The sequence below is a fragment of the Sinohyriopsis cumingii genome, unplaced genomic scaffold (assembly GCF_028554795.1).
Source record: "Sinohyriopsis cumingii isolate HCF-2022 unplaced genomic scaffold, ASM2855479v2 utg001392l, whole genome shotgun sequence".
In the NCBI taxonomy this organism is placed as follows: domain Eukaryota; kingdom Metazoa; phylum Mollusca; class Bivalvia; order Unionida; family Unionidae; genus Sinohyriopsis; species Sinohyriopsis cumingii.
This window is the reverse complement of record NW_028315992.1, coordinates 740255-766786: the sequence shown is the minus strand read 5'-3', so window position 1 is coordinate 766786 and position 26532 is coordinate 740255. Positions and strand designations below refer to the sequence as shown.

Below are 26532 nucleotides of genomic sequence, written 5' to 3'. Positions count from 1 at the left end.
TGAAGATGTCACACGTAAATCGTTATAAATCTCAGTCCAAACGTTTCATGTGGTTTATATGATTGCTGTACTTGAGATAAGCTACTAAACATGTAGGATAATTTGTAGAGTTAGACGTCTCTCCACGGGAAGGACATTAGTAATATCAGAGTTGACCAATCCGCTGGAACCTACTAGTTGGACTGCCACCTACTACCCAATACCGGATGATGCTGGAACGTTTGAAGTGGTAATTATTGCAGATTTGATATCTTCTACGTATATCTAGAATATTTAGAAATAATCTTGACAAAGAAAGATTACTTTATCGGATATATATATATTAAAAAAGTAGTAAAGCATATTTCCAAGCCTGAATATACCTAAGACTGTAAACATTTTTACATAATTGCATTTTTTCTTTAAGTTATTATTATATAATGCACAATAATTTAGTTGTATCTTTCTTTTACAAATATCATCCGTTATAACAATAATAGAGTTGACTTAATTTAAACTTTTCTCAGTCAAAAAATTTAATGAATTGGTGGTATTATACTAATTGCACAACATGCCCATTACAATATTAGTTTGCGGGGAACCTCTGCACAAATCGCAGCATAATGCAAGCGTCACAATCGTAAAAAAGTAGCAATATATGAATCATTACCACAGTATCACATGATCTTTGCAATGACCCATAACAATTGTTTTGCATCTAATTTCTAAATTCAGGATGCTTACCATCCCGCAGAACCTATTTCCAATTCAACCGTCAATTGGTCAGTTTTGGGCATGCGTTGTGAGCCAAGTTCAGTATCTGTTGAAAACGTAATTGAAGATGGAACCATTTTTTTCCCAGGATTATCAAAACTTATCAACGATGGTGGATATCAAATACCTGCAATCACCACTGAGGTATTTGTTTACGTCTGATTACAAATTATTTCCGTCAAAATTACAACTAAAGTGTTTGCATTGTATGTGATGTTTTTGTTGGAATGTCACATGGGTTAGAGAGATAATTTGATTGGATACTTGGAAAGTAATATACCGGGTATTTGGCAAATTATTTACAGTAGAACCTCAGAAACCTAGTAACATACGACATCAATGAGTTTGCGAAATTTGTTAAGCTGGGCACTGACTCATATGTTATCGTGATGGACTAAGGACTGCCATAGGACCAGCCTTTGTAAGATATCGTTTTTGTAAGGCTGTGCCCTAAATCACCAGCCCAAACTAAATCATACTGTACACACAGGTCTAAAAATACGTTTAAACATCACGAAAAACGGACTTAATAATTGAAAATATAATACAGCGTATATCTGTATGCTACTGATTTGCACCAATTTTTATTTGTCATTAGAAAGTTTAATATTTCTGTATAAAATTTAGCTAACATTATTGTATATTAAAGTCTTTGTCTCTTTGTGAGATAGTATATGCCGTTTAGATCTACATACATTCAATGATACGAGTTCTTTGTAGTATACATTTTAACAGTAACGTAATGGTACTATAAAAAAGGACCAAACTAGTCTTATTTTGTCAGCAGGTTCGGTAGGTCTCCACTGAATTTTATCAGCTCCGAAATTTTCCGGCATCAGCGTTAATACTTTGCTATTTCGCAAGTTTCTGGTTTTCCGTTGAGTTGAACTTTTGAAAATGGCTGGGTCGTTAGGTTTCCGTGGGCTGCAGACTCCGTGTAAATGGTCGTGCCCCCTGGACGTTCCGGAACTCGATTTGAAAAGGTCGAGCAACGTATCAAATTGCCTGGTTGAATGTTGGGTTCTCATTTTGGCTAGAGAACCAATTTGATAATATCTATTTAATAACCTACCTAATTTGACTTATTTTAGTACCGCCGTCTAAATTCTTATACTCAATTTTAAACTATGCGAGTCTCAAACTGATATAAGTCGTTCAGACTTCACTGATTGGTTCCTATTTTATATGTCATGTACACTCTGTACACTAAATTCAAACTTATTCGTCAAAATGTATTCAAAATTAATAACTTTCTTAATTTGATTAATTGCAGAGGTGGCTTACACATTATTGGTATAGATCATTGTCCATTAGTACAACTGGAATAAGTACGGGCTAGCGTTTCAGGAAGTACAAAACATCCATGGCTGGCTTGCCGAGTGTCTTTCCTCCTCTACCATGCTCGGACTACGTAAACGTGGCAAGATGTGTAACGATTTCCACTTGCCACACGATCAGGTGTCCTAATGTGACGTCATCGCAGCCTACCAATCGGAGAATGCGTCACATACTGTTTGGGTTGACACCTGGGGCAGTTTAATCCAACTTTACAAGTTTACAAACAACATTACAACTTTACAAGCATGAGTTCCCACTCATGTGAGAGCCTTACATTTAGATTGTTAAGAACAAAAATGTTCTACAACCTAACGGCTATAATCAAGAAGTAGTCTGTGAGTACATAAATGCCTGGGGGATGTGGCACCATTCCCTCCCTCAGGAGTAATCAAAAAGGTGCCTGTGGCACCATTAACCAGAGGTACATGTCTAATGCAGACGCACACCTCTATAATCCAACGCAACAACAAATTTTATTTTGTAAATCGATAAACACATTCTAAAATATATAATTGATAGAACTTTAACATATACAAGTTCAATTACACATAATATCGAGTTGATAGTAACGCATACTATCCAGCTATATCAACACTATTTAAACAGTTTTTTGTTGTTTAATCAGTCAATCTACAAGACTACAATAAACAACAGTTGTTTTATGAACTACTATAAAAGAAAGGAAACAAACGCAATCCATATCTTCCCACATAGGCAATAACGGGTGCCTCGTATCTTATAGCTGTAGTTGGTGATGATAATTACATCAAAATGCACACGTGGCCCCATGAACTAGGCCAGTGATTTAAAGCAAACGTAAATTTGAAGGATATAGGTGTAAATTATCAAACAATTCAGTCAGGTTTCATAAGAATACTCTCCATGATACCAATTGATCTCTTGTGTACAATGTGATCTGCCACATTTGGATATATCTATAACATCGTCACAGGTGACGATATTGATATATACATGCAAGAAATATTATGTCATGCTAAATTTCTTCAAAATACGTTCTCCTCAGCATTGACTGGTTTCGCTGGATACAAAGATGGAGCAACTAATATTGTATCACATCGCAAACAATTATTCGGTATGAAAAATATTAGCTGTAATATATTATTGCAAACGTACCTCAATATCACATTTTTATTAAGGGCAAACTGATCATTCTCTTTAACAGGGATAACGATTTGTAGTAAAGCAAAATCAGAAATAATGCAATTTTGTACACATGATGGCGTTATATTAGTAACCGTTCAACTGAAATTGTTCAGTTACTTTTCACTGATTTTCTCATAAAAAGGACACCATCTTAAGTAAAGAGGAAACTGAGGAAATATTATGTACGAACATGGGTCGCTTAGTGAATCAATATAATGATAATATAATATGTAGAATACGCTAAAGATTAATCATTTTGAGAGCTATGAGGTAAGTACAAACTTATTCCATATAGCCATTGTCTGTGCCAACTTTTCATTGAAGACGTAAGAAATGAATTTTATTCTATAGAGATATTTACTGATCATTTAACTTACGTGTTCAGTTCACTCGCTCTCGTGCCTACATGACACACGTTATTAATGATATGGAACAACAGGAACCAGCCTGGAAATGGGTGAACATAAAATATAGTATAAATGGGTTTGGCTTACCAGGATTGGTTAATAATGTAAGTTATGTTTTATGAAAAAGAATATTTTGAGAGCATGTCCTCGTAGTAAGTGAACAAAATATACAGACTTTGTTTTATTGATGTGATTTAATTCCTTCCTTTGATTTTGGGCAAGAAGGTATATCTCAGTAATAAATATTCATCGACTTCTGTAGCTACTATACTATTGCATTGTTTTATTCAGTACTACCAAATTTTAAACCTAGAGTGATCTAAATTCTCAGCGTCTTTCTGGTAATAAAGGTATTTTCAAATGCAGTGTTTACCATTCAGAGTCCTTTATACACGTAATACATGACATTTTTCAGGTTGACGGATTAAGCGGTGCATTTGTAAGAGTATCAGGTTCCAATTCCAATAGGTCTTCTGATCCATTCGTGTCCACTCTTAATAATGCACAAGAAATAGCCTTTGATTTAGTGGTGACTGAAGCCAAACCTTTTGCCGGGACGATATACGTAATATTCGCTTCTGATGAGGGTACAACAGCCAGACTACAAGTTTACATTCGTTTAACTATTAGAAGGCCATTGCTTATTTTCGACCCCAACTCCATATCAGAAGATATTATTCGGGGGACACAGGCGATAGTTGAGGTAAAGTTGAGTAACCAGGGAGAAGTCGCAGCCATAAATGTTGTTCCAGATCTTCTTAATGATCCACGCATTTCTCTAGTGTCATTTTCTAACGTTAATGTCAGTTCATCCACAACTTCAGACAGTATAAATATAGCTCCCGGAGAAGTTGCGACAATGTCGATTGCCGTGACGATACCACCAGACGATGTGTTGGGAGAAATGAACGGTACAATATCTGTAAATTCAGATCTAACTTCTGCCTCGTTGGGCTACAGGTTCTTTATTACATCTATTCGGCCCTTCAACTTGACCTTCACTGTCAAGGACGAGTACACATACTTCGCGTCAGGGGCACCTCTTGTCAGTGGAGCAGAAGTACGACTAAGCAATCCACAACAACAATACTCCGAAAAACATTTTACTACAAATGAAACAGGTATGGTGCATTTTAATTTGAGTATTTCTTTCAAACAGTTTATTGGTCTATGCGCAGATGCATATAGCTACGAATATAGCTCACCCCCTACGTCATCAGAATTAATATGATGAAGTATTGCAGTTGTAGAAGTAAGTATGATATATATTATTATAGAATGGAATATTGTTTTAAACATTAGATAACTTTGATATAATGACTACAACGCTGTGGCATCAGTTCAGATAATTCCCCTTTATATGTGACTGTGTGTGCGTGTGTTGTGTTCCATATAATCACGATTTTAGATACATTTCATTAGTCATTCTGGGTGATATTGATGAAATTGGCGATAATTTTAATCATTCATATTTGTTCCGTAAAGTCAGTACTATCCAGTTCAATTTAACATTTTTATACCATCTTATACTTGCATTGCCAGACCATTGAAAATTAAAATATACTGGAAGATTTCGACCAAATAATTTATGGCATTAAAATCATACGTTTCGCATTCCAGGAACGTAATAACATTTTAAATAATATATTTATATTATTATACCGACATAGTCAGTTTAATGTACTTTGATTGTTTTTAAAACACTAAACTGATATGTGTGCTTCAACATGTTAAGCTAATTGGTAGCATTAATTTCGAGTTTAACAGTTTGGAGAAATTTAATTCAGCAAACTACAAGAGAAAAAGTAAAAAAGATGTGAAATAAGAAACAACATCACAAAAGACTGCAATGTTTAGCTTCAAAACAATGAAAAATATATATCGTTACCGACATACGCATCGCTAGCTTGACTTAAATAGAAGATATGTATACTTTAGGAAGCAACGGAAATTTTCATTAATGAACTATGAGATTTAATAAATAATGTATTAAAATTACTTGCATTTCCAATGTTTTCCAAGTAGTTAACTTATGTATTTGTTGTATCAGCGAGATTGTATAGTATACTAGTTTAACGCCTTGGGATTCGTCGTTTTCGTGTCCTACCTCGATGACAAAAATCACAGGATGGATCAAGAGAATCGCATACTTTCAAAATGATAAAAGCCGTTCAAAATATAATATTTGCATTATATTATGGGTTATCTAATCTGCAGAGAATAATTATTTCATTAACAACGTACAGGTCACGTGACATTTGAAAACATATACGAGGACCAGTACACGGTCTTTGCAGGAGCTGATGGCCATTCGACATACAGTGCAGTCATGTTGGCAAAACCCGAGAATAACCAGATGGATATATTCTTACAGAGAGTAGCGGTAAAATATACCTGGACCGTGACCCCGACTACTGTTCAGGATGTTTACAACATTAAATTAGAATCTACATTTGAAACATTTGTAAGTCCTAACTTGCTTATTGGTGTGAGAGTACGAAAAATAGCTAATTTATGTGAGAGTACAAAAACTTGTGATTTTGGATGTAATTGCTATCTGAGCTTCTAACCTTGTGTGTCCTCTAATACGATATGTGTAGGAAGCAAGGATGTGAAATTGTATATGTATTGAAGATCCGTGAGGAAATATATTTCAAATATCGTGCCGTTAGTTATTTTCTTTTTAAAAAAAAGAATGATTTTAAACTTAGAAAAGAATCAGAGGTTCGTGTCAATAATACGAATATCTATCAAAAAATGTATACTCAGCTTACTTCGATATTCTACCAAATCATCGTACAAATCTAGAAACCATTCTTATCCAAGGACTGAACGGCCATGCATCTTTGTATATTAAATAGATAAAAACTAGCATAGAGTTCGTGGTGCATAAAAATACTACTTTTGCAACTTAGTCTTCGATGGGGTCTAGTTTATATTTTGAACTTCATCGCATGTTTCTCTATGAATCCATTAGGAGTACGTTACACTTGTTAGAAGTTGTATATATCCAATATAAGTATATTTCTTTTCTTATTTTAATTTTTAAGCTATATAAATAGAAGATGCAGAACCAAGCAGGATACCTAACTTCTATCGCATTCCAAATCCATTTTGCCTATTTATAAAATAGTGTGTTGCTTGATCTTTCTAAGAGTTTCCCCAAACATCAAAGAACCTGAACAGCATGCTGTGACGATTTATTTTTCTGTTTTGAAGCAAAATTGGTAGTCAATTTATTACATGCTTTCTAGAGTATTATAAATGTAGTACTAAAGAATATAAACATAATGAGACTTTTTGTTGGTTTTATCTTCTCTGCTTTAATTATTGTACAGGAAATAAAGTAAACGTATCCCAGCATCGATTATTATCGCTGAACACGAAGCTGTAATCAATTACGTAGCAGAAACATATATGAGAGGATTTCATTATATTGGCAGGTTCCTATGCCAGTAGTGACGATAGAGCCAGCAAAGGTCAACACCATTCCCTATGAACTTGGCGAGACAGATACTATTGAGTTCAAAATCACAAATCATGGACTTATTCGAGCCGATAATCTTCGCCTGTCCTTGCCAAGCAGCCACCCGTACTTAAATTTCAAATCAGTATGTATAGTGTACATAATGTACGTGCTTATTTAGACTTGTATGTACTGGTCCGTTCCTGTCTGTGGTGACTTCCTAAGAATATACGGATATAGATGTTCCTATGTATTGCTAACGACAGCTCTCAGTTCATTATTCAGTCACTGTCTTACCAAAGTCTGAATATTAAATGCGTAGAACGATACACTATGAGTTTTTGAGTAGCATAAATTTACATCATCGATGTATGTCCGTGTTTTAGTACGACTACCTTGAAAGCATGAAGATCCTCATGAGATGTAAAACACAAATGGGCTCGTGTACCGACCTACGAACGTTTATCAAACCCTAAAATATATGCATTGTTTCTATATTGCACCCGAATGGCGAGAAAGGAAACTAGACTCTAAATGCTCTGGAAACGAGAACATATATGGATTATACTAAACCTTCATATGTTTACAACACTACTTGAAATGACAGCCAATTGTGTTCATGTATTACCACGTGATATTTAAATACCTTTCCTAGCGTAATTTATATTTGTTTGACTAACGATTTGTATTTCGTCTACAACATTATAACATATTGCTCTTAACGTCTAACATCAAAAACAGTGGCATGAGAAAGAAAGGCTAATTTATTTTTATAGAACAGACACACTTTCATTTAATGACTGTCTTTAGTCATCACCTTAACAAGCTAGACAATGAGGGAGGGTAAGATTTCAAGCACGAAGCAGGTGCACAAATTGATGATTTTAATTGCCTAATTGATGTATTGTTTTGTTCTTAATTTCAAGATGATAGAGTCAATAGGAAGCATAGAAGCAAATACCACTCTAATTGTTCCGGTGACAGTCACTGTAAAAGGTACAACAATGCGCAATGTGGCTGCACTAGCATTTTGTGAACTTTTGCTTTTCTACGAATATGATTGTGCCGGGTTGAAGACACGTTATGTTGGCGTTACACTTACAAGGGAATATCCGGGACGTCCACCCTTGCCATGTGGATTCGGTGGTGAAAGTGTAAGAGGTATTGGATATGTGGTATTGGACGATGCTAGTGACTAAGTATTTGTGGATGTTTCATGAGTGTTATGTTACTAAAACTATTTTCAATATCATTGTTATATACTCAGATACGATATGAAAAAAGTCAGATTTATATTTGTTTACTTCAATAATTTTAATTATTTAGCTTTCAAGCAAATACAATAAAATTATTTTAATATGATGAAACTTTATAGTGTCGCGGGTGGGCAATCCATGACTGACGATGCAAATTGTTTCTTATTAAAGAGTACAATATTTTCGTTTATCTACTCCATCAACGTTGGTTTTCATTTTAATATACCCTTTGAAAGGCCCAATATGTCCATTTGTATAGAAGGTTTCATTTTTCACCAGCTGGAATAACCGCTGCTTTACTTCATCAATAATAAAGATTTGAATATAATTTTGGGAAATCGATGTTGTACAAATTTATATGCTACATATCATAATTCAAATTGTGGCTTTTTTTCAAAATATCTAATGAATTCGTACGACGATTAAGAAAATATTTTGCTAGTATTTTTGGTGCACGGCTGAGTACTGTTCGTGTAGAGCACCCACAAACTTACAAACGCGATTTTTTGACAGCGTTTGGAGCGTAATATACTTAAACAAAAATCTAACGATTATTAGTTCTTTGCACTGATGTTTCTTCCTCAGTTTCTTTATTTCTATATTCAAATGTAAATATCGGGTGACCTTGGCATGCTTTCAATCTAGCTTGGTGGCAAACGCTTGATCCAATATTCGATAGGCACTTCATTTCGGTTTTCTATCAATACTAATCAACGCATGACCTATCGATCATTTTTAAGCACATCAGAATTGCTACTTAGAAGAAATCATTGCTATACTGAATTATGTGTACCGCTTATTGTAGTGTTACAGGCATACAATATGTAAATGTCACAACTATATCTTCAAAGAATATCTGTATAGACAAGCGTATGGGCGTGAAAAAAAATTGTACAAATGTAATGCTGTGAAAATGTTAATTATAACCTTTCTGCTGCGCATGATGGCAGGACGTGTTATAAGCGACATTTTGTTAATTTATACTCTGTTTGGAAGCACTTACGTCCGCAAAATTATTTCTCATCCAACTACGAGATTGCCGATTTATATTGCCATAAACGCAGCCTGTTCTATTTGATGTTGCTTCTTGCAAAATCGGCATAATTTACAATATTTCCTGAATACATAATATTTAATGAATGACAAAATAAAGTAATGCTGTAGTATTCATTCACATGTAAACTATTCCCTTTTATTTAAGAGTTTCTTCTTTTTTAGCGTCGTACGAATACATTGAGCCAGTATGCTATAAGGCCACTCTTAGGATCATGTTATTCAAGTGTAGTCCATGAGTGTCCAAGGTTTCAAAATCATTCTTCACCAGAAACGAATATTCTTGAAACATAAATAGGCAACGTACAGATAAATAAAAATGAAATATTCTTTATTTACTTTCTCCAAACTTACATGTTTTACAACCATTTTCGTATTAAGATGTTAAATACTGTTTCTCGCATACATATAGTTGCAGACGTTGGTCGTGGAAGTGGCATTAGTAGTTCCGGGTCATCTGTTTCCTATAATCCCGTGACTCCATTGTCATGTGATTGTGCACAGACATTAATCAAATCATGCGCATTACCGAATCTCCCCATTGTAGGATGTGGTTATGCAGTGCCTCGCTTGGGAACTTCATATGCAGTGAGTGTTATGCTTCTTAAAGTCATCATAGCAATCGTCAGTGTCTTTCAACTTGGATTGATGTTTAAACTTCTATACATGTGCATATAACATGATTTACGCTTACGCCTGTAAGACATCCTTAATCATTGTAAAGTGTCTGAAAATATCAAGTTTAAACGTGAAAGAGAATGATTATAAGGTTTGTGCTTTCCGATAACATATGTTCAAAATTAACGATGAGGGATTGTTTTTTTTTTTTTGACGATTAGTTACATTTATTTAAAATAATTAGCATATGGTTGGTATCCTTCGAAATAATTAAATTTCGATCACGCCTTGATACAATTATTAAATATCTATTTAAGGTATACGCTTGTTTTAATTTAAATTTGTATAAACAATGACTGTAATGAAAGGTTGCTAATTTCAAAACAAATTCAGTTGAATCTTCAGTGATACATCAAGCAAACAACCGCCTAATTCTAGTTATAAAGCATAAAAGTTAATCAACTTATGACATTCCTCTTTTTTAATCCAGAGAAGTGGCGGTGATGCCATTGTTGGAACCCTGAATGCTGTTCTTGGAATTGTTGATACTGCAATGGCCTGCATTTTTGATGACGTTTATCAACTATATGGGGTGCTATACACAACAGTCAGGTAGGATAAAGTTGTACATTGCAGAAAAAATCACAATGATGGTTGGATCTCGATCTGACGCGATAATATTACAAAATAATTACAGTACATTTTTAAATTTATATGAACCTGCATAATGAACCTCGTCGCCTTAAAAAAGAACTAAATCCACTATTTTATTGTCCAGGAATTACATTTGATCTGAATAAATAAGAGGAGCAGGAATGTATATTCGTTGCTTGTTTACCTAACTTAGTCACTATCAAGGGTATACAGATCAAATAACTTGCGTACTCTGAAACGTCAAGCATTTTTCATGTAATTCAGATCTTTCATTACTGTATTCAATTATTTATATTAAGTAAATGTATTTTATTTCTAGCATATATTCCATAATGCGTGAATAGGAGCCATTAGTTTTAAATAGAAAAGGGTTGGCTTTTCTGGGTAAATTGTGTATGCATTTAATTTTTGCCTGTAACCCTGACTGTTTATTGCAACTCGTTTGACTTGCAAAGCATATTAGTAATGGTATAATATATTTACTACAGATCCAATATTTTAGTAAAACTGGTTAAAGTCTGGTGTGTCAGCAGAAAGCATTAGGTATTGAACTATTACTTTGTACAAAACATCCATACAGAACACGAGTTCAGTAAGCTTATTTAATAAACAAATCGTATAGCGTATTGACCGGGGTATATTTATAGTGAATAATCTTCTAATGAATATGAAATATTTGACACGTAAGCAATGTATATATTCTCCACCTTACTCACAGTTTTGTTTAAAATACAATATGACCATCATGATTTATACGTATCAAATAAGCTGAAAACGATAGTCTTGATGTTCTCTATTTTTGCTAATGATATTTTAATATCAACTTTTATAGATATGTTAATGTTTGCTTTCATCTTGGTTCCAGATGTGTCATTGATGTAGATAACAACTGTACGAGTGCCAGACGACGACGGGACATCAGTTCTGAAGTGGTTGAAAACATGATACAAGCCACAAAATCAGTGGATAACTTCTTGGAAATGATGACAGACATCTATGGAGATGAGGCTATGTATGTTCTTTTTATCGTTGTTATCATATTTGCTCGAATTACCCGTTTATCGGTTTAGTGCATACATTAGTCCTTTTTATCTTACTTACGTCTCAGACATTTTCATTAAATGATAGGGTGTGCCTCAAAGCAAATATTTTAGCAGCATGTACTATTTTTGTCCTTTCGTACGTCCGTCGTCCCGTTTCTTCTTTTTTTCTTCCTGTTTCATATGCAGTTGTTAGGCAGAGTTCATGGATGATCGTATTCTATTAATACATGCATCGTCTCCTTCAAACGTGGAAGATTAGCATATCCGAGATTTTCACATATACAGATGCTTCTTGACATACTTAATATTGCCAAGTCATTATTTATTTAGTTCAATCTTCGCAGTCTTTATGCGCATGTGTATACGCATATATGGTTGTTGTTGTTTGTGATGAAATGAGTCAAAACCCCGCATAACAACTGAACAAATGCGGGCTGCATTTACGTATCGTCAACGTGACATTGTTGATCTTGAACTTAATAGTAACGTTTCCTGAAATTACATATGATACAGTTCAAGAACGAGACTTTGTTATGTGCATGTGTATGTCATGTCGTGAATTAGGTAACGTCACAGTGCTGACGTTCTCATTCAAAGCCGAACGTAGTACACCCCTCCGATCAATATTTGATTGCACGTCAGTTTTCAGACAAAGTGATCTGTTGTTCATGTTCTGTGAAACATAGCTCGTGTTCACGTGAGAGTGCATGAGTTATTAATCCACTTAATTTGTTTTATTATTTCCTTACCGTCATCCCAGCTTGAAATGTCACAACATAGTGACGAAAATTACACCAACATTATATTTAGTTTAATCATACAACAGTATTTGCACATACTAAATATCAATAGATTGTCTCTCGTCACAGTTAATAAGGTCTCATAATTAGAAAAAAACAATAATATTTTCGCAGGTTCAATTTGAACAGAACCTGGTTTGATTCCTTCAAAATTGTTGTGTCTGACAATAGTCCTATAGGAAGTTTACTAACTGTAGATGAAGAAAGAAGAGTACTTGGAACTATGGGAAACCAAGATTCGAGAGCTGTTCTGAATACGTTCCTTAGTCGCTGGAATGACACTGGTAAAATTGAGAAAAAAATTAAAACATGAATAAGTGATTAACATGTACAGAACGCAAATAATCTTTAGTCTGACCATACTTCAAAATTAGGTTTTTTCCATATAAATGTTTTTTTATAGATTACTTTAAAAACAACATACTTCAGTGAATTTTTAAATTTTAGGCCTTTAGTAATCCCTCAAACAATTGTTTACCTTCCAGTCGTCATGTTCTGCACTGGCATATTAAGAGTGTTGATGTTTTGGATGGCAAATATCTTGAAAAAATGTGTCGGTATTTTTCTCTAGTATCCTTAATATACATGTTGATGTTAAAATGTTTTTCTCTTTACTTTCCTTTCTTCCTGAGTACTCATATTTCACATTTTGACATAAATCGTCGTGTTCATTTAAATGTAACAGCCTTTAAAGCGAACTAAACATGTTCTTTTTTTTAAATGGTAAAAATAATCGTTTAAAGAAAACGATTTAAACACCAGAAACTATACATTGGTTTAGAAATTTAATGAAAATTAAACGTTACTGAAATCAATCAAGAGACAAAAATACGTGTAACAAGCACCTGTGTTTTTCTGATGTATTTTATCTTTCAGCCGCCGCCTGGGAGAACGGGACCCTCCCGGAAATCACTGATGCCAGTCGTGTGATACAATTCAATAAACTTTCACCTAGAATTGCGCAATATTTAAATGATGTTAATACAGCAAAACAGGTCTGATATTCAAATATGTATTTGCATATTTCACATGATATACTATTTATTTCACTTTTGTATCGTATGACTTAAACTGTATTGCCAAAAAAAATATATAACTGACATGGCTACCTTCTTGCGTCTTAAAAGGTACTTTAGTGCTCTCAGAATGTAGCCGATTTTATCTGAAGTTTTAAAAATTTCTTTCTTCTGTGTAAAAACTAGAATCAAAAGCTAAATCATCGCAATAGCTCGCACCGTATGTAACCCAAAGTCTTTGTCGTGACGTAGAGTAATTAAGCCATTCTAAAATGCACAGTATTATCATTTTACATGCATACATCGGACCTTGTCGTGCTACACATTTGAATCGGATCCGTTTGTTTTCATCCTTTCACTTTTTTTAATTTGTTGGGGTTTCTTGTTGTGTTTTTTTGTCCGTGCCAAATATAGGTATTTGTCGTTTACTTTGTGTGTAACTCTTGTCAGTGCTTGACGCGAATATTCGCTTTACAGTATTCACTTTGTTTATAAATGTCCCAGAAATACACGATATTGCAATCAGTGAAAACTAAAGTTCAACATTAATTGCTTTTGTAGCTTTTCTTTCAGTAAGAGCTTCTCAAACTTAATCCCTCTAGCCATAAATTGCTTTTAAAGATTTTATATTTTATGTCTGGATTTATAACGGACTATTTACAGTTTACAGTTTGGTATAAAGTATCAGAGCTAAATACCTATGAACAATAGCGATGAATCAAGTTTACGACCCAAGTGACAGATAGCTACATTAACCACTTTTCTAGAAGTTTTTGAAGCCAACTGGAATCAAGTGTTTTAATAGAAGAAAAGAGGAGCGGTGCCTTCTAAGTGACTTTTTTAATTTTGTTTTTCTTACATTTAATAGCACATCATGGAATTAGTGTTCAAGTTAATTGAAATTACGTAATTCATAATAAACAAATAGTATTGTATTTTATTTGCATTCAGTGTGTTGTCTATAAATACCATTCTCAAATATATACATATGTGCAACGTTTAAATTTCTTGTTTAGAGAGGATTTGACTCAATCTTCGCCAATTTTGACCGTGCAGCAAATGCATACAAAACTGCAGAAAAGCAGAACGAGGTAATTATATTAACGGATCAGGCGCTAATATTGTTTAATGAAACTGTATTCATCCCTTCAGATGAGATAGTCCATACTTTGACTACCATGTTTTGCTCCTCTTTCCATTCCGATAAATTTATTATATTAATAGTGTATGCAATGAAGCATATATACTAACAAACACATATTACATATTTCATTTTTTAGTTATTGATATTCGGTTCAATCCACGTGTTTACATTACGTTCATGTATTATTTTAAGTTAGCTATAATCCATATATCTTGATGAAAAACATTAAGTTGTAATCATATAGTTTTTGCTCTCTTTTATTGCCCTCACCTTTATAATTTACACTTATATATATATATATATATATATATATATATATATATATATATATATATATATATATATATATATATATATATATATATATATATATATATATATATAATTTAAAAACGTGTTGTAATTTTGATACAGAAATATAAAATGGTCGCCACGGGCAGGTGTATCCACTGTCCCAGTCTATAAATGAGGCATCCATCCGCACAATATAAAATATTTTGAATCAAGCCTTTTCTAGAAATATCATATGCGAGAGTTTTTTATTCACATTCATTTTTAAAATTAATTAAGACTCACGCAGACCTGATTGCATCTATGATCCCTCAGCAGTGTTCAATCGCTGCCTAGAGCCTGACAGGCACGTTACTCAGTATGGTTTGTGTCATCTAATAATGATGATTTAAGCTTTTGCTATGATAAGGCGATTTAAATCAAATGTGCCTGACTGTAGTAATATTTTGAATGTATTGTTTCACACGTCCTGATGACTATTTAACACGTTATTGCAGAGTAGTGACAACGATGACGGAGTTTGTGCGAAAGTTAGAGTCCGTATCATCCAAGAGCTCGTTTTCACAAGAGATGCTTTTAATACGCGCCTTGAAATTGAGAATAGTGACAAGGCTCCACTAGAAAATATCAACGTTGAAATAGAAATTAGACAGACGTATGGAATTGGTGAACTTGCAAATAATAAATTTTCTACTGGTGAGAAAGGGTGCTTCTTTAACCTCCCATACTGTTCCATTTGATGTTGGTATGTTATAAGGCCTTCCAATAAGCAACGTCAGTTTGCCTTGTATATGATTCCTTAGTGAATACATATTAGTATGATCAGATGAACACGTGTTTACATCAGACTACTCACTAAAATCAAGATCATCATTGCGTTTAAACTATAACATCTATAGCATAATCATCACCACAAGCTGAATAATAAAAAGTTATATGAAACATCCCGGTTGAATAAATGAACTGATCTCAGTCAACGATAATGTTTCATGCATTAATTTATTTTGTTAATCAAGATTCAGTATTGATTTGGATGAATGCTTAGAACTGAAAGGCGTGGAATATTTTCTCTAGAATAAGCCCGCTAGCGATTTATCTTCACTAAGATGTGTATTCTTCATGTTTTATCATAACTGTCCACGATTAGACATGTATTCCTCTCTTCAGACTTTGTAATCCGCAAATGATTGCAGATGTCTACAAATTGCTCCTTGTTCGATATCACAACATTTTGGAACGCCACATTTAATAACATTATTTAAATGCTTGGAATCAGTATGTTCACATTTTTCTATTGGAAGCGGATTGGGTATATTTAACAACATTGCATTATGTGAAAACTAATATCAAATACACGTTCTGAAGAAAAGAATGCACAATTAGCCTTCATATTTAGAAACCCACAATGATAACTGTTACATACGTATAATTTAGTCCTGAGCTTTTTACTATAAATTTGTAAAAGATAAAAGAAACACGTTAACATCATATACACCAATGTTACCTGTTTAACTGATTACAGTGATACGGAGGTCAGCAAATTAAAAGATAAAATTTACATTTTTCAATTTGAGCAGTTATAGCTTTTTTCATGTGTTTGTAGGGAAACCCACACTGAATGGTATAACTGCAGTTGACAGTACTGGGCGGTTAGACATGGATATATCGGGATATGCCGAATGGCTGATGATTCCATATTCGAACGCTGCGCCTGAAGATGATACTCTATACGACGTCGGTGGACGTTTGTCATATACTGTAGGTGGTTCAAATTTTTCCGTTCCGCTTGTACCTGGCATAATAACAGTGAAACCTAATCCAAGTCTTGTTGTTCATTACTTCCACGAAAAGTACGTGAGAGGCGATGACCCTCTCACTCAAACTATTACTGAACCTGTAGTGCCCTTCAGTTTGGCTGTCATGGTAATAAATGCTGGATATGGAATTGCACGTGCTGTAAAAATATCTTCTGCCCAGCCTGAAATCATAGAAAATGAAAAGGGGCTTCTCAGCACATTTAAAATTATTAGTGCTCAACTTGGAAACAATCCCCTTCCACCCTCCCTTAAAGTTAATTTTGACGATATTAATTCGTTCGAAACCAAAACCGCAACATGGTTACTAACCTCAACGTTGGAAGGTACGTTCTATAATTACAGTGCAACGTTTGAAAATATAAATCCGCTTGGTGATCCACAGTTATCTCTACTTGAGGAACTTGGATACCATGAGCTCATATATTTAGTTCGCATTGACCTCTCTTTAAACGACGACGGTCTGGACGACTTTCTTGTGAATGACTTTGTTGACGAAAATGAAATTCCAGATAGACTTTTTAACAGCGCTAATGGAAGTGATGTCCATCCAGTAATGGAAGGTAATGTAACAATATTCAAGCTCCTGGAAACAATCACTCAGCCATCTTCGAAAATATATAAAGTCGTGCAGCTTACTGTTGAAACAAATGTGTCATCTTGGTTTTACGTTAGAGTTGAAAACAAAGTCGCCACTGATGAATATTTGTTAAAAGTTGTTAGAACCGATGGGAGAAAAATTTTGGTGGAGAAAAACGCATGGCAAACCACGCATATCAAGAAGGTTTTATTCTTTCATTTATTGGACTTTATATCGGAAGATAGCAAAAATGCGATCGCAATAAGCTACAACCTTACATTCGGACCAAAAAACATGTATGCCCCAAAATTCAGTTCTTCCGAATACATGGCATCAGTTTTAATTAACGCAACACTGGGGACCACAGTCTTGACATTGAAAGCCATTGACATGGATAATGACACATATTCATTTAAACTCAAGAATGAAAGCTATCAACAGTTTTCAGTGAAAAACAACACCGGAAAAATAACTGTGGCAAAGCCTTTTTATTATGTAGGTACTTTCACATTTGAGGTTATTGTCGAAGACTCGGGTATCCCATCCAAATCATCGTTTGCGGTTGTGACGGTGAAAGTAAATAATAGAGTCGTGACTTCATCGCCGTTGAATACTACGATGCTAATAACTACGGCAACATCACATTCAACATCATCAACTAATGGAACCTCCACAATACCATCGAATTTTGTGACAAATGGAACAATAACTACAACGAAATTTAAGCCAGTTTATACAGATTCCACCCTTTCCACGTTGGATTTGATTGAAAATGATTCAACACTATCTTCTAGTTCAGCAGTTGTGGTTGAGACATCGTCTGCTCCTACACTAACCAGCTCTACGAATAGTATAATGCAAACTACGCTACAAAATGAAACAAACCAAATTAAGCCAAATTGTACCGCTTCTACCCTTTCCACGTCAGATATGATTGTAAATGATTCAGCACCATCTTCCATTTCAGGTGTTGTGACTGAGAAGCCATCTACACCTTCACTAGCCAGCTCCGCAAACAGTATAATGCCAACTACGCAACGAAATGTAACAAACCAAGTTAAGCCAACTTATATCACTTCGACCCTGTCCACGTCAGATATTATTGTAACTCATTCAACACCATCTTCCATTCCAGCCAGCTCTGCAAATAGTATAATGCCAAATACGCCACGAAAAGTAAAAAACAAAACAAAGCAAGAAGGAAGAACATTCTACTGGGTCATTATCATTACGTTTGTTACAGCAGTTGTTGTGATAGCCATAATAGGTTTACTATCTGCATTAGGAACATGCCGTTGTTAAACTCGTGTGTCATTTGAGTTTATTTCTGTACAGTTTTATTATTAGCAACAATTGGGGAATTATTGTAAATAATAATAATAATGAAAATAATAACAATAATAATAATAATAATACTAATAAGAAGAAGAAGAAGAAGTAGAAGAAGAAGAACAATAGGTACAGATATGTAGTGCTAAAAGCCTGTAAAACGGAAATGCTTTATTTGAAGATTTAATTATTACATGCATCCTTTGCGAATTTCAAATGCCTGTATGGAGCATGCATCATCTTATAATACTGAATTTTAATGAACTCAACTTGCATTTATTATGTATACTCTTATAATATTTAGCAAAGTCACATTTGTGCATTGCTTCATTTTCTCATGCATTTCATCACAGGAAACAATGTGTGCATTCTGTTTTCCTAGTTAATGTAATGTTTAAATACTAAATTATAGATGCTGTCAGAGACATGTGCACCCCTACAGTTTAGTTACCAAATGGTACTTGTACATCATTGATGTTTCTTATTGGAGTTGAATTATCTAAAGTATCCTCGTAAACGTGATGGAAATGTGCCACATGCGATTCTACGTTTCAAAATATTTCCTTTTGGGACACATTTGGTCAGATATTAATATGACAAGAGGCTACCGGAACAACCTTAAACCTTCTTTTAGATTTGTGTCTTTGTTTTAGTCATGAATTTCATACAATCTTTTTAGACCTTATGATGGAGCAGTGTCGACTAGACTAGACTACTCAACATACCAATTGCTCTTCAAATATATAAATAAAAAGAAAAGAGCAAGAAAAAGGTATAATCCTGCTTATCTATACCAAGCGCTACATTACGTAACAATGTTTAACATACATCATTGAAACAGCTTACCATTTGCCTTCTCTACAAGATCATGTTTTGTAATTTCAAACTTATTCGCCAACATATCAGGTAGATAAAAACAGCTACATTACCTATTTGCCTCTAAATCCATAATACAAATAGTCCTAAAAACATGATTTATCATAATACCTCTTTGGTATATTTATTTATCAAACAATTTAACAAACAGTGGAATAGATCGAAATTGTAAAACCTTTTTATGTGCTAACATAAATTACACATCACCTCATAAAATGTCAATATAATCATTTAAGGAGCTTAGGAGCAAAATAAATGATAAGCTTCATCATACTACTTCATATTACGAGATTATGTTCGTATACAATGGTCAAGTAAGACACCAAGTCAAAGAGACAAATGACAAAATAAAGTTTAATGACCGATTTACATCAACCATATACTATCCATACAAATATCCATTTTAAACCCTAATGGAGTATATCAGGAGTGAGAATAACAGTACAGTTCCTAAAACGTTACTTCTCAAATATTCCTTTTCAACATCTTTTTCTGAAATCACACGGACACTTTATGCAGGAGGAAGAAAAGAAAAGGTTTGTCCATGAACATTAATAGCCTATTTACAATGCACGGTTTCAAATATACTCTAAGAATCTCAGTAATGAAAACAATATATAATGTAACCATACCGCTTTCTCCACATAATATCACATTGTCTGAAGTTTTTCGAAGCAATTTCCTCAGTATAGGCTAACGGAAACAATAGATTTAACCAGTAGTTCCCAAACATAATAGGGCCACAGTGTTACAACAATGAGGATGTATATTTACTCAATAAACTGAGCCTAGAAGTACAAATATTAGCTTATGGTGGTTCCGACAATTAGTTGAAGTTAAGACGCGGTCCTCATATTCGAAAAGGTTCGGAAAGTCTGGTGTACACTATTTACCCTGTCACACACCTACATCAACCACATAGCTTGCCTTTCATAATAATGTGTTCGAATGCAATATTGTCCATTTTTCTGTGTTTATGTGTAATACTTTACGTTCACGTCCCTGACTTTGTTCACCTTCGTGTCAGTAATGTTACCTTGAATGAAGAGCTCTCATTGTTAAAATGTTCCGTATTGCGTGATATCAAATGGATTACTATTGCACCCATTTAAGATTATATTATCGTATTCATTTTGGCATATTGCTCTTACATGTAGCCTTATATTTTTAAATTCGTTTCTCGTATTTACTCAACCATATAAATTGATCATAAGATGTAATACAGAATTTGATGAGAATGAGAAGTTGGGAATTGAACCAGTTTTTGGACTTAATTTCTCGATATGGTCTTGACGTCTCTTGAGGAGTATTCAACATATGCTTGTATGAATTCCCGAAATTTGTGATTGCATGATTATTTTTTTAATTATAATTATATTAAGCTAATATTTTAGAAAATAAAATGAGTTTCCTTTTTATGGGGTTTTGTTTCATAGACTCCCAAATGCGATAATGCATCAACTTCTGATTGCTAACACACCAGTAACCCTTTCATTCTGATCGATCAATGTCCTAAAAATGGGCATACGTAAATATAAAATACGTTTCGTGTTAAATTAATATAAAATAATGGGCATAGTATTGCAATGAAATAATTAGTATTTATGATGGACTGTGGATTACGATTTAAATACTATGATATCTCGTTACTGCTGTTGTTGGCATACACAATCAAGGATCGCATGGTTTGGTTGGATATCTTAATTGAAAATATAAGGATATATTTGAATATGTGAAAATATCGTTATGAAAACAAATATGGAAATTAGGTCTCCAATAAGTCTCTGTATTTCACACTTAATATTATAATATATAACGAGTACTGAACTTAGACTTGACATAAATAAAACGGATAAACTTATGCAATATTTCCTGGCTTTGAACGTGAACCTAGGACTTACCAACTGTGCCATTATAGACTCTGATACATTCGCATAATCCAATTTTGTGCGGTTGTTTTGATGGCTTCAGAATATACTAGTGTTGATCTATATGAAAACCTCGATGAAAAACTGTTTTCAGTGCAATAATATAAAGTTTATTATGGACAATGTAGTTTATTATAATGAAGAAAACATGGATCTATTGGACTGTCCCTAACGATTTCTTTGCAGACCCTTTCAGCTTTGGTCTTTCAGGATGGCATACAGAGCAGTCCGGACCAAGCAAATAAATTCCTCCGATTGACCAATATTGCTTCAGTCTATCAATAAAGTACCAAAGTGTTATGCCTCTTGGTCAATATACACATTTATACACCAATGGTTTCACGGCATGCTCGTTTTCGACCAGTTCGCTGCAACTCCAAAGTAAAACAGGACATCACTGTCTTTTACTAAACATGGAAGAAATGGACATGGCCACTCATCAGTGGAAGATCTAAATCAATGTGCACACAAAGTGATAAAATACAACCAGGCGGTTCATCTGCGTTGTTAGGCCCCCAGGCCATGTATTTTACGTAGTCAAGTGACCGTTTTACCAATGTTCGCACAAGTGTACACATGACAAACGATGAGCTATAACTGAATGAAAGTTAACGTATTTGACATAATAACATCTGACTGTGTAGATACGCCGGGATCTTATGTTAATGATGAAACAATAGAAAAGCAAGGACATAATTCAATAACACGTACAGTAAATAATACATATGTGCAATACAACATTGATACTTTGGACCACGTTTATACACTCCAACGAATTCGTGTGTAGAATGATAGGGGACTGAAGCAGTTTCATGCGAATATGACACATTGCTCTAATGTTATAGACCCGGTTGCTCAGTGATTATTGTAACAACTCCGCAAATGAAAATGTTTAAAATCATATCACTCGATCAGCATCTGTCAGCTTCAGTACCTTTGTCTTTGAGGACTTTTACTTCAAAGTACCTGTATTGTGATGTTGCACGTCAATCCCCAAAACTGAACTAAACAATGAGACCAAACTATCTCCTGAAGGTGTACAATGTATATATCCCATCCACAATCAAATAAACGAGATAGTGTTTATATTATATATTGGATCTTTGTATAGCATCTAACGTAGCATATATAGTATTTCAAAAAACATAAAACCATTATTAGGTATAAAAATACAATGTGCATAGCTTGCAAAACTACCAGTAGCATGTGTGTCTCCGATGTGCCAACCATCCAGGTAACCAAAACCATCCTCAGTAGATAAGAATCGCAAGGTGAGAATATAAGTGGACGTAATTATGTCTTTCATTTTTCTATAGCTGATTGTTCTACTTTGTCATCTTTTATTCTTGTTTCATTTTCGGAATCTCATCCTTTAAAGCTTTACCTTCAATCGGTGACTTATACTCACTTTTCGCGAAGAGTAGGGTGTGCTGTTTTATATGTTTTCTTGGGTTAAGGCATTACTTTTTGAAGGGATTTTCTCCAATTCTTTCCATTGACTTGTATTGAACTGTTACGTAAGGCATATCGACTAAGGTTTAGGAACTATGACAAATTTGCAAAGGGAAAATACCAACTATTTGACAGGTGGTGTTCATCGTGAAGGTTAGAGGAGACTAAGATAACCGCATAAAACTCATATTGGTTCAAGAGTTCAAAAATTGCGTCCACGGTGAATTTAAGACCTATCTTGATGAGCAAAAGGTAGAAATATTAGACGTAATTTTCGTACAAATGACTATGAGTCATTAAACCACAAGGTTTCTTTTGTCAGTAAGTTTTCCACTCAGCATTCTTTTGGTACAATTCATTTCAATATCATAAGGGCTCTTACAAAACTCAAACTAGTACAACTTTTAGAAATCAAGTGTCTTATAAAACTAATCAGAAATACTTGTCTCTTCAGACATGCACCTATTGCAAGAGAAAAGGGTCCGTTATTTCTGATTGCTACAGATTGGAGAAAGCAAAATAATACTAGAGAGCTATTCCAACGCTCTTATTTCTAAACTGTCTGGTATTATTATGGAGAATTAAAACCATTCAGGCTAAAACGTTATGCATGATTTCTTAGTAATTCTCCCAAACATATCCCTATTAAATTTTGTATGGAAACTTTAGCTTCTTGGAGTCATTTATTATCAGATATTTTGCCTTGTCTTAGAAGTCTTTTCTAATGACAAAATTTCGTATTCAGGGAGTAAAGTGCGGCTTTGTTAATGTTCCTATCCATTGTGGAAATTTAAAATCTGACGTCATCTCTGGAGACCTAGCTATAGGTTGTTTTTATCCTTTTTTGGATCATATAGTCGATACTATTAAAAAAGATCTCCCAGATTTATACCCAGATTGAGCTGTTACTAGAGCTATTCGAAGAACGCTGTAGAGAATGATGTTGATCAATAAAATAGTCATTTACCTTACACTTGTATTTGTTACACATTCGAATATATCACGTTTGCTCCGGGTATCAGTCAATCAAGATGTATAGGTCATATTTATCGTCTTTTGACAAATCATCCTCTTTATTTCAATCATGGTGATAAGCGACAATCACTTATTGTCGAACAGTTCATGCTCATTTCAAAGGACTATTATCGACAATGAATCCAAAACAGTATATATTTTGCTACTTTGGTAAACTTTGGGCCTTTAGGAGAAATTGGAGATACCAAAGTCACCCACAGGTGATGAATGATCAGCGAGGGATATCATTGTTATCCCTGACCCGTACAAGTAGAATTTGCTAAGTCTAGCCCATGTGACAATTTTGGCTGATCACTTAGGGATCAGTAATATTATCACAAGATCTTGAATACGTTTTATTGGTCGAAAATGAAGGGTTAAGTTTGTAAATAAAAAGGATCTGGTAATACCTGTCAATCCATTTATAAATCCAATCAGAATATACCATAGGCTCATCTGCAACTTATTCCGGTACTGTATTTTATTAAACATTGAGCGTAATAATAAAAGACAGGATTGGTATGTTATCTAAGAAAAAGTCATTCATCCATTGCTTGTCAACAATAATGTGTGCGTCGACGAGATTCCCCAAAGCAATTCCGTTGTGGAATATCAAAACTTAAACCATTGTAGAAGCATTTATAAGTTTCGTTTACACAATTTGACCTTCTCAGATTTGTTGAATCTTATCAGGGTTCAAATCATATATCTTTAATTTTCACATAAGTGTCGAAGGCTTCTGAAGTTGCAAGAACTAATCTGCTTTGTACTCAGTCAAACATGAAATCAAGGTATGACCGAAATGCAAAGGACAGAGGTGTTCAGCCTGGCCATACAATTAGGGTTCTCTTGCCCCTACTAGAAAATCCTTTTTAGGCGACGTACTACGGTCCTTACACAGTTGAAAATAAATTAAGTGATTTAAGTTGTGTCATTAATACTCCTAGCAGGCTAAAACTAAAACAACTTTGAACTATAAATATGTTAAAAGAGTATGTTGGGAGACAAAAGCCTTGTTAATCATGCAGTTGAATGTGTTGTGTATGTCATACAAAGTGAGGATTTCAAGGATGGAATGCAATCGGCCTTTAGTGCTTTGGTGTAACCAATCTATGTAATTAAGAAATATTGATTAATTTTGACCAGAACCTTTCGCATATAGTATCATAAGAGAATCGTGACTAAAAACCAAATTTGTAACATGAACACATGTTTCCAGAATTTCCAACACGAACACATAAAAAAAACCATGACTTTGAAATTGTAGATTCCACATCTAGGAAAAAGCATCCCTACTGGATGAACATTCTCAAATGGAATGTTTGAAAACAAATTCAGCATTTGGTGGAATATGATTTTATAGAACCAAGTAAAGGCAACCATGTATTCTTGTGCCAAAACTATTTGATACTCTTCGCATGTGCACATACTATGAACAACCGCTCGTGTAATCTAAACATTCTTATTTCCATTGCCAATGAACCATGATTGTATCGACAGTATTGGGAAACGCAAAATATGTCATCATGTTGGATCTTTACAAAGGATTCTGACAAATTGTATTGACGAAATGTGTGAAGGAAATTTGGAATTCATAACTCTAGCTTGACTTTATAAATTCAAAGTGACACTATTTAGCATAACAACATTCGCCTTTCACTTTTCAAAGTTCAATGACCATGATTATATTACGTCTAAACAATTGTGACGCTTATATTGATGACGGACTCATTTACAACGACACCCGAAAATATCGCTTGGATACGTTTTGGAAAAGTTTTGATAGACTCACAGACGCCGCTTTTCTATTAATTTAAGTAAAAGTGTGTTTTGCCGTAAATGTGTTGCCTTTTTTGTTGTTCTTGTTGTTGTAGGGTTTAACGCCATTTTGAGCACACGATAGGCTATACATGGCAGCCAATATTAATGATGGAGGAAGAACCCAGGAAAACCCCGGAAAGAACCACCGACCCATGAGAAGCTACTGGCAAGTTTTCTCACTGCATTTATGTACATGAAGTGGGACACGGTCAAGTTAAACCTATAGATGCTAAGGTTAATGAAAGCTCTGAATTGTGTGTGTCTGCCAGTGAGAATCAAATGCTGTGGTTAGGGGCTATAAATAGATAATATTGGAAATATTTCTCCAATTTTCCCGCTATTGCTGAATCCCTGGAAAAGTTATTGAGTAAGATAACAAACGTTCGTTGTCTGAAACATTTAAGGGCGTTTCTAATGCATAATGTCACAGGATACCGTGGTCAGAGAGAGGGATATCACCCTTTGAAAAGTTGGAAGCCGTTTGCCATTTTGAAAATTATGTAATTCAATTCCGAGTATCGATCTAATTAAAATGTATATTAATTATCACAAACGTTTCCTATCTCCCTTATTAGTGATCTTGAAATCTTGTTAGATTCGTACTATATCCGTGCATCTACATGTTTGTTTACTGGATTAATTTGGGTTCTCTTGTTTCACTGATACATGCAGCAAATTATTCGATCTGTCTCTCTGAAGAAAGGAGAGATAAGTA

The 26532-nt window shown here is 34.3% G+C and overlaps 1 protein-coding gene across 1 annotated transcript in view; it reads left to right on the top strand.

Annotated features, from left to right (window-relative positions):
• Positions 1 to 21018, top strand: part of LOC149772577 (uncharacterized) — a 57304-nt gene extending 36286 nt beyond the window's left edge. Inside the window, exons 17-29 of the mRNA XM_089947631.1 lie at positions 109 to 229; positions 3976 to 4783; positions 5909 to 6126; positions 7106 to 7273; positions 8055 to 8289; positions 9850 to 10031; positions 10546 to 10667; positions 11575 to 11721; positions 12667 to 12836; positions 13429 to 13547; positions 14585 to 14659; positions 15501 to 15699; positions 16607 to 21018. Of these exons, the coding sequence (XP_089803757.1) occupies positions 109 to 229; positions 3976 to 4783; positions 5909 to 6126; positions 7106 to 7273; positions 8055 to 8289; positions 9850 to 10031; positions 10546 to 10667; positions 11575 to 11721; positions 12667 to 12836; positions 13429 to 13547; positions 14585 to 14659; positions 15501 to 15699; positions 16607 to 18699 (4657 nt within the window). The 3' untranslated portion in view covers positions 18700 to 21018. The remainder of the gene's footprint in view (positions 1 to 108; positions 230 to 3975; positions 4784 to 5908; positions 6127 to 7105; positions 7274 to 8054; positions 8290 to 9849; positions 10032 to 10545; positions 10668 to 11574; positions 11722 to 12666; positions 12837 to 13428; positions 13548 to 14584; positions 14660 to 15500; positions 15700 to 16606) is intronic.
• Positions 21019 to 26532: the final 5514 nt, after the last annotated feature.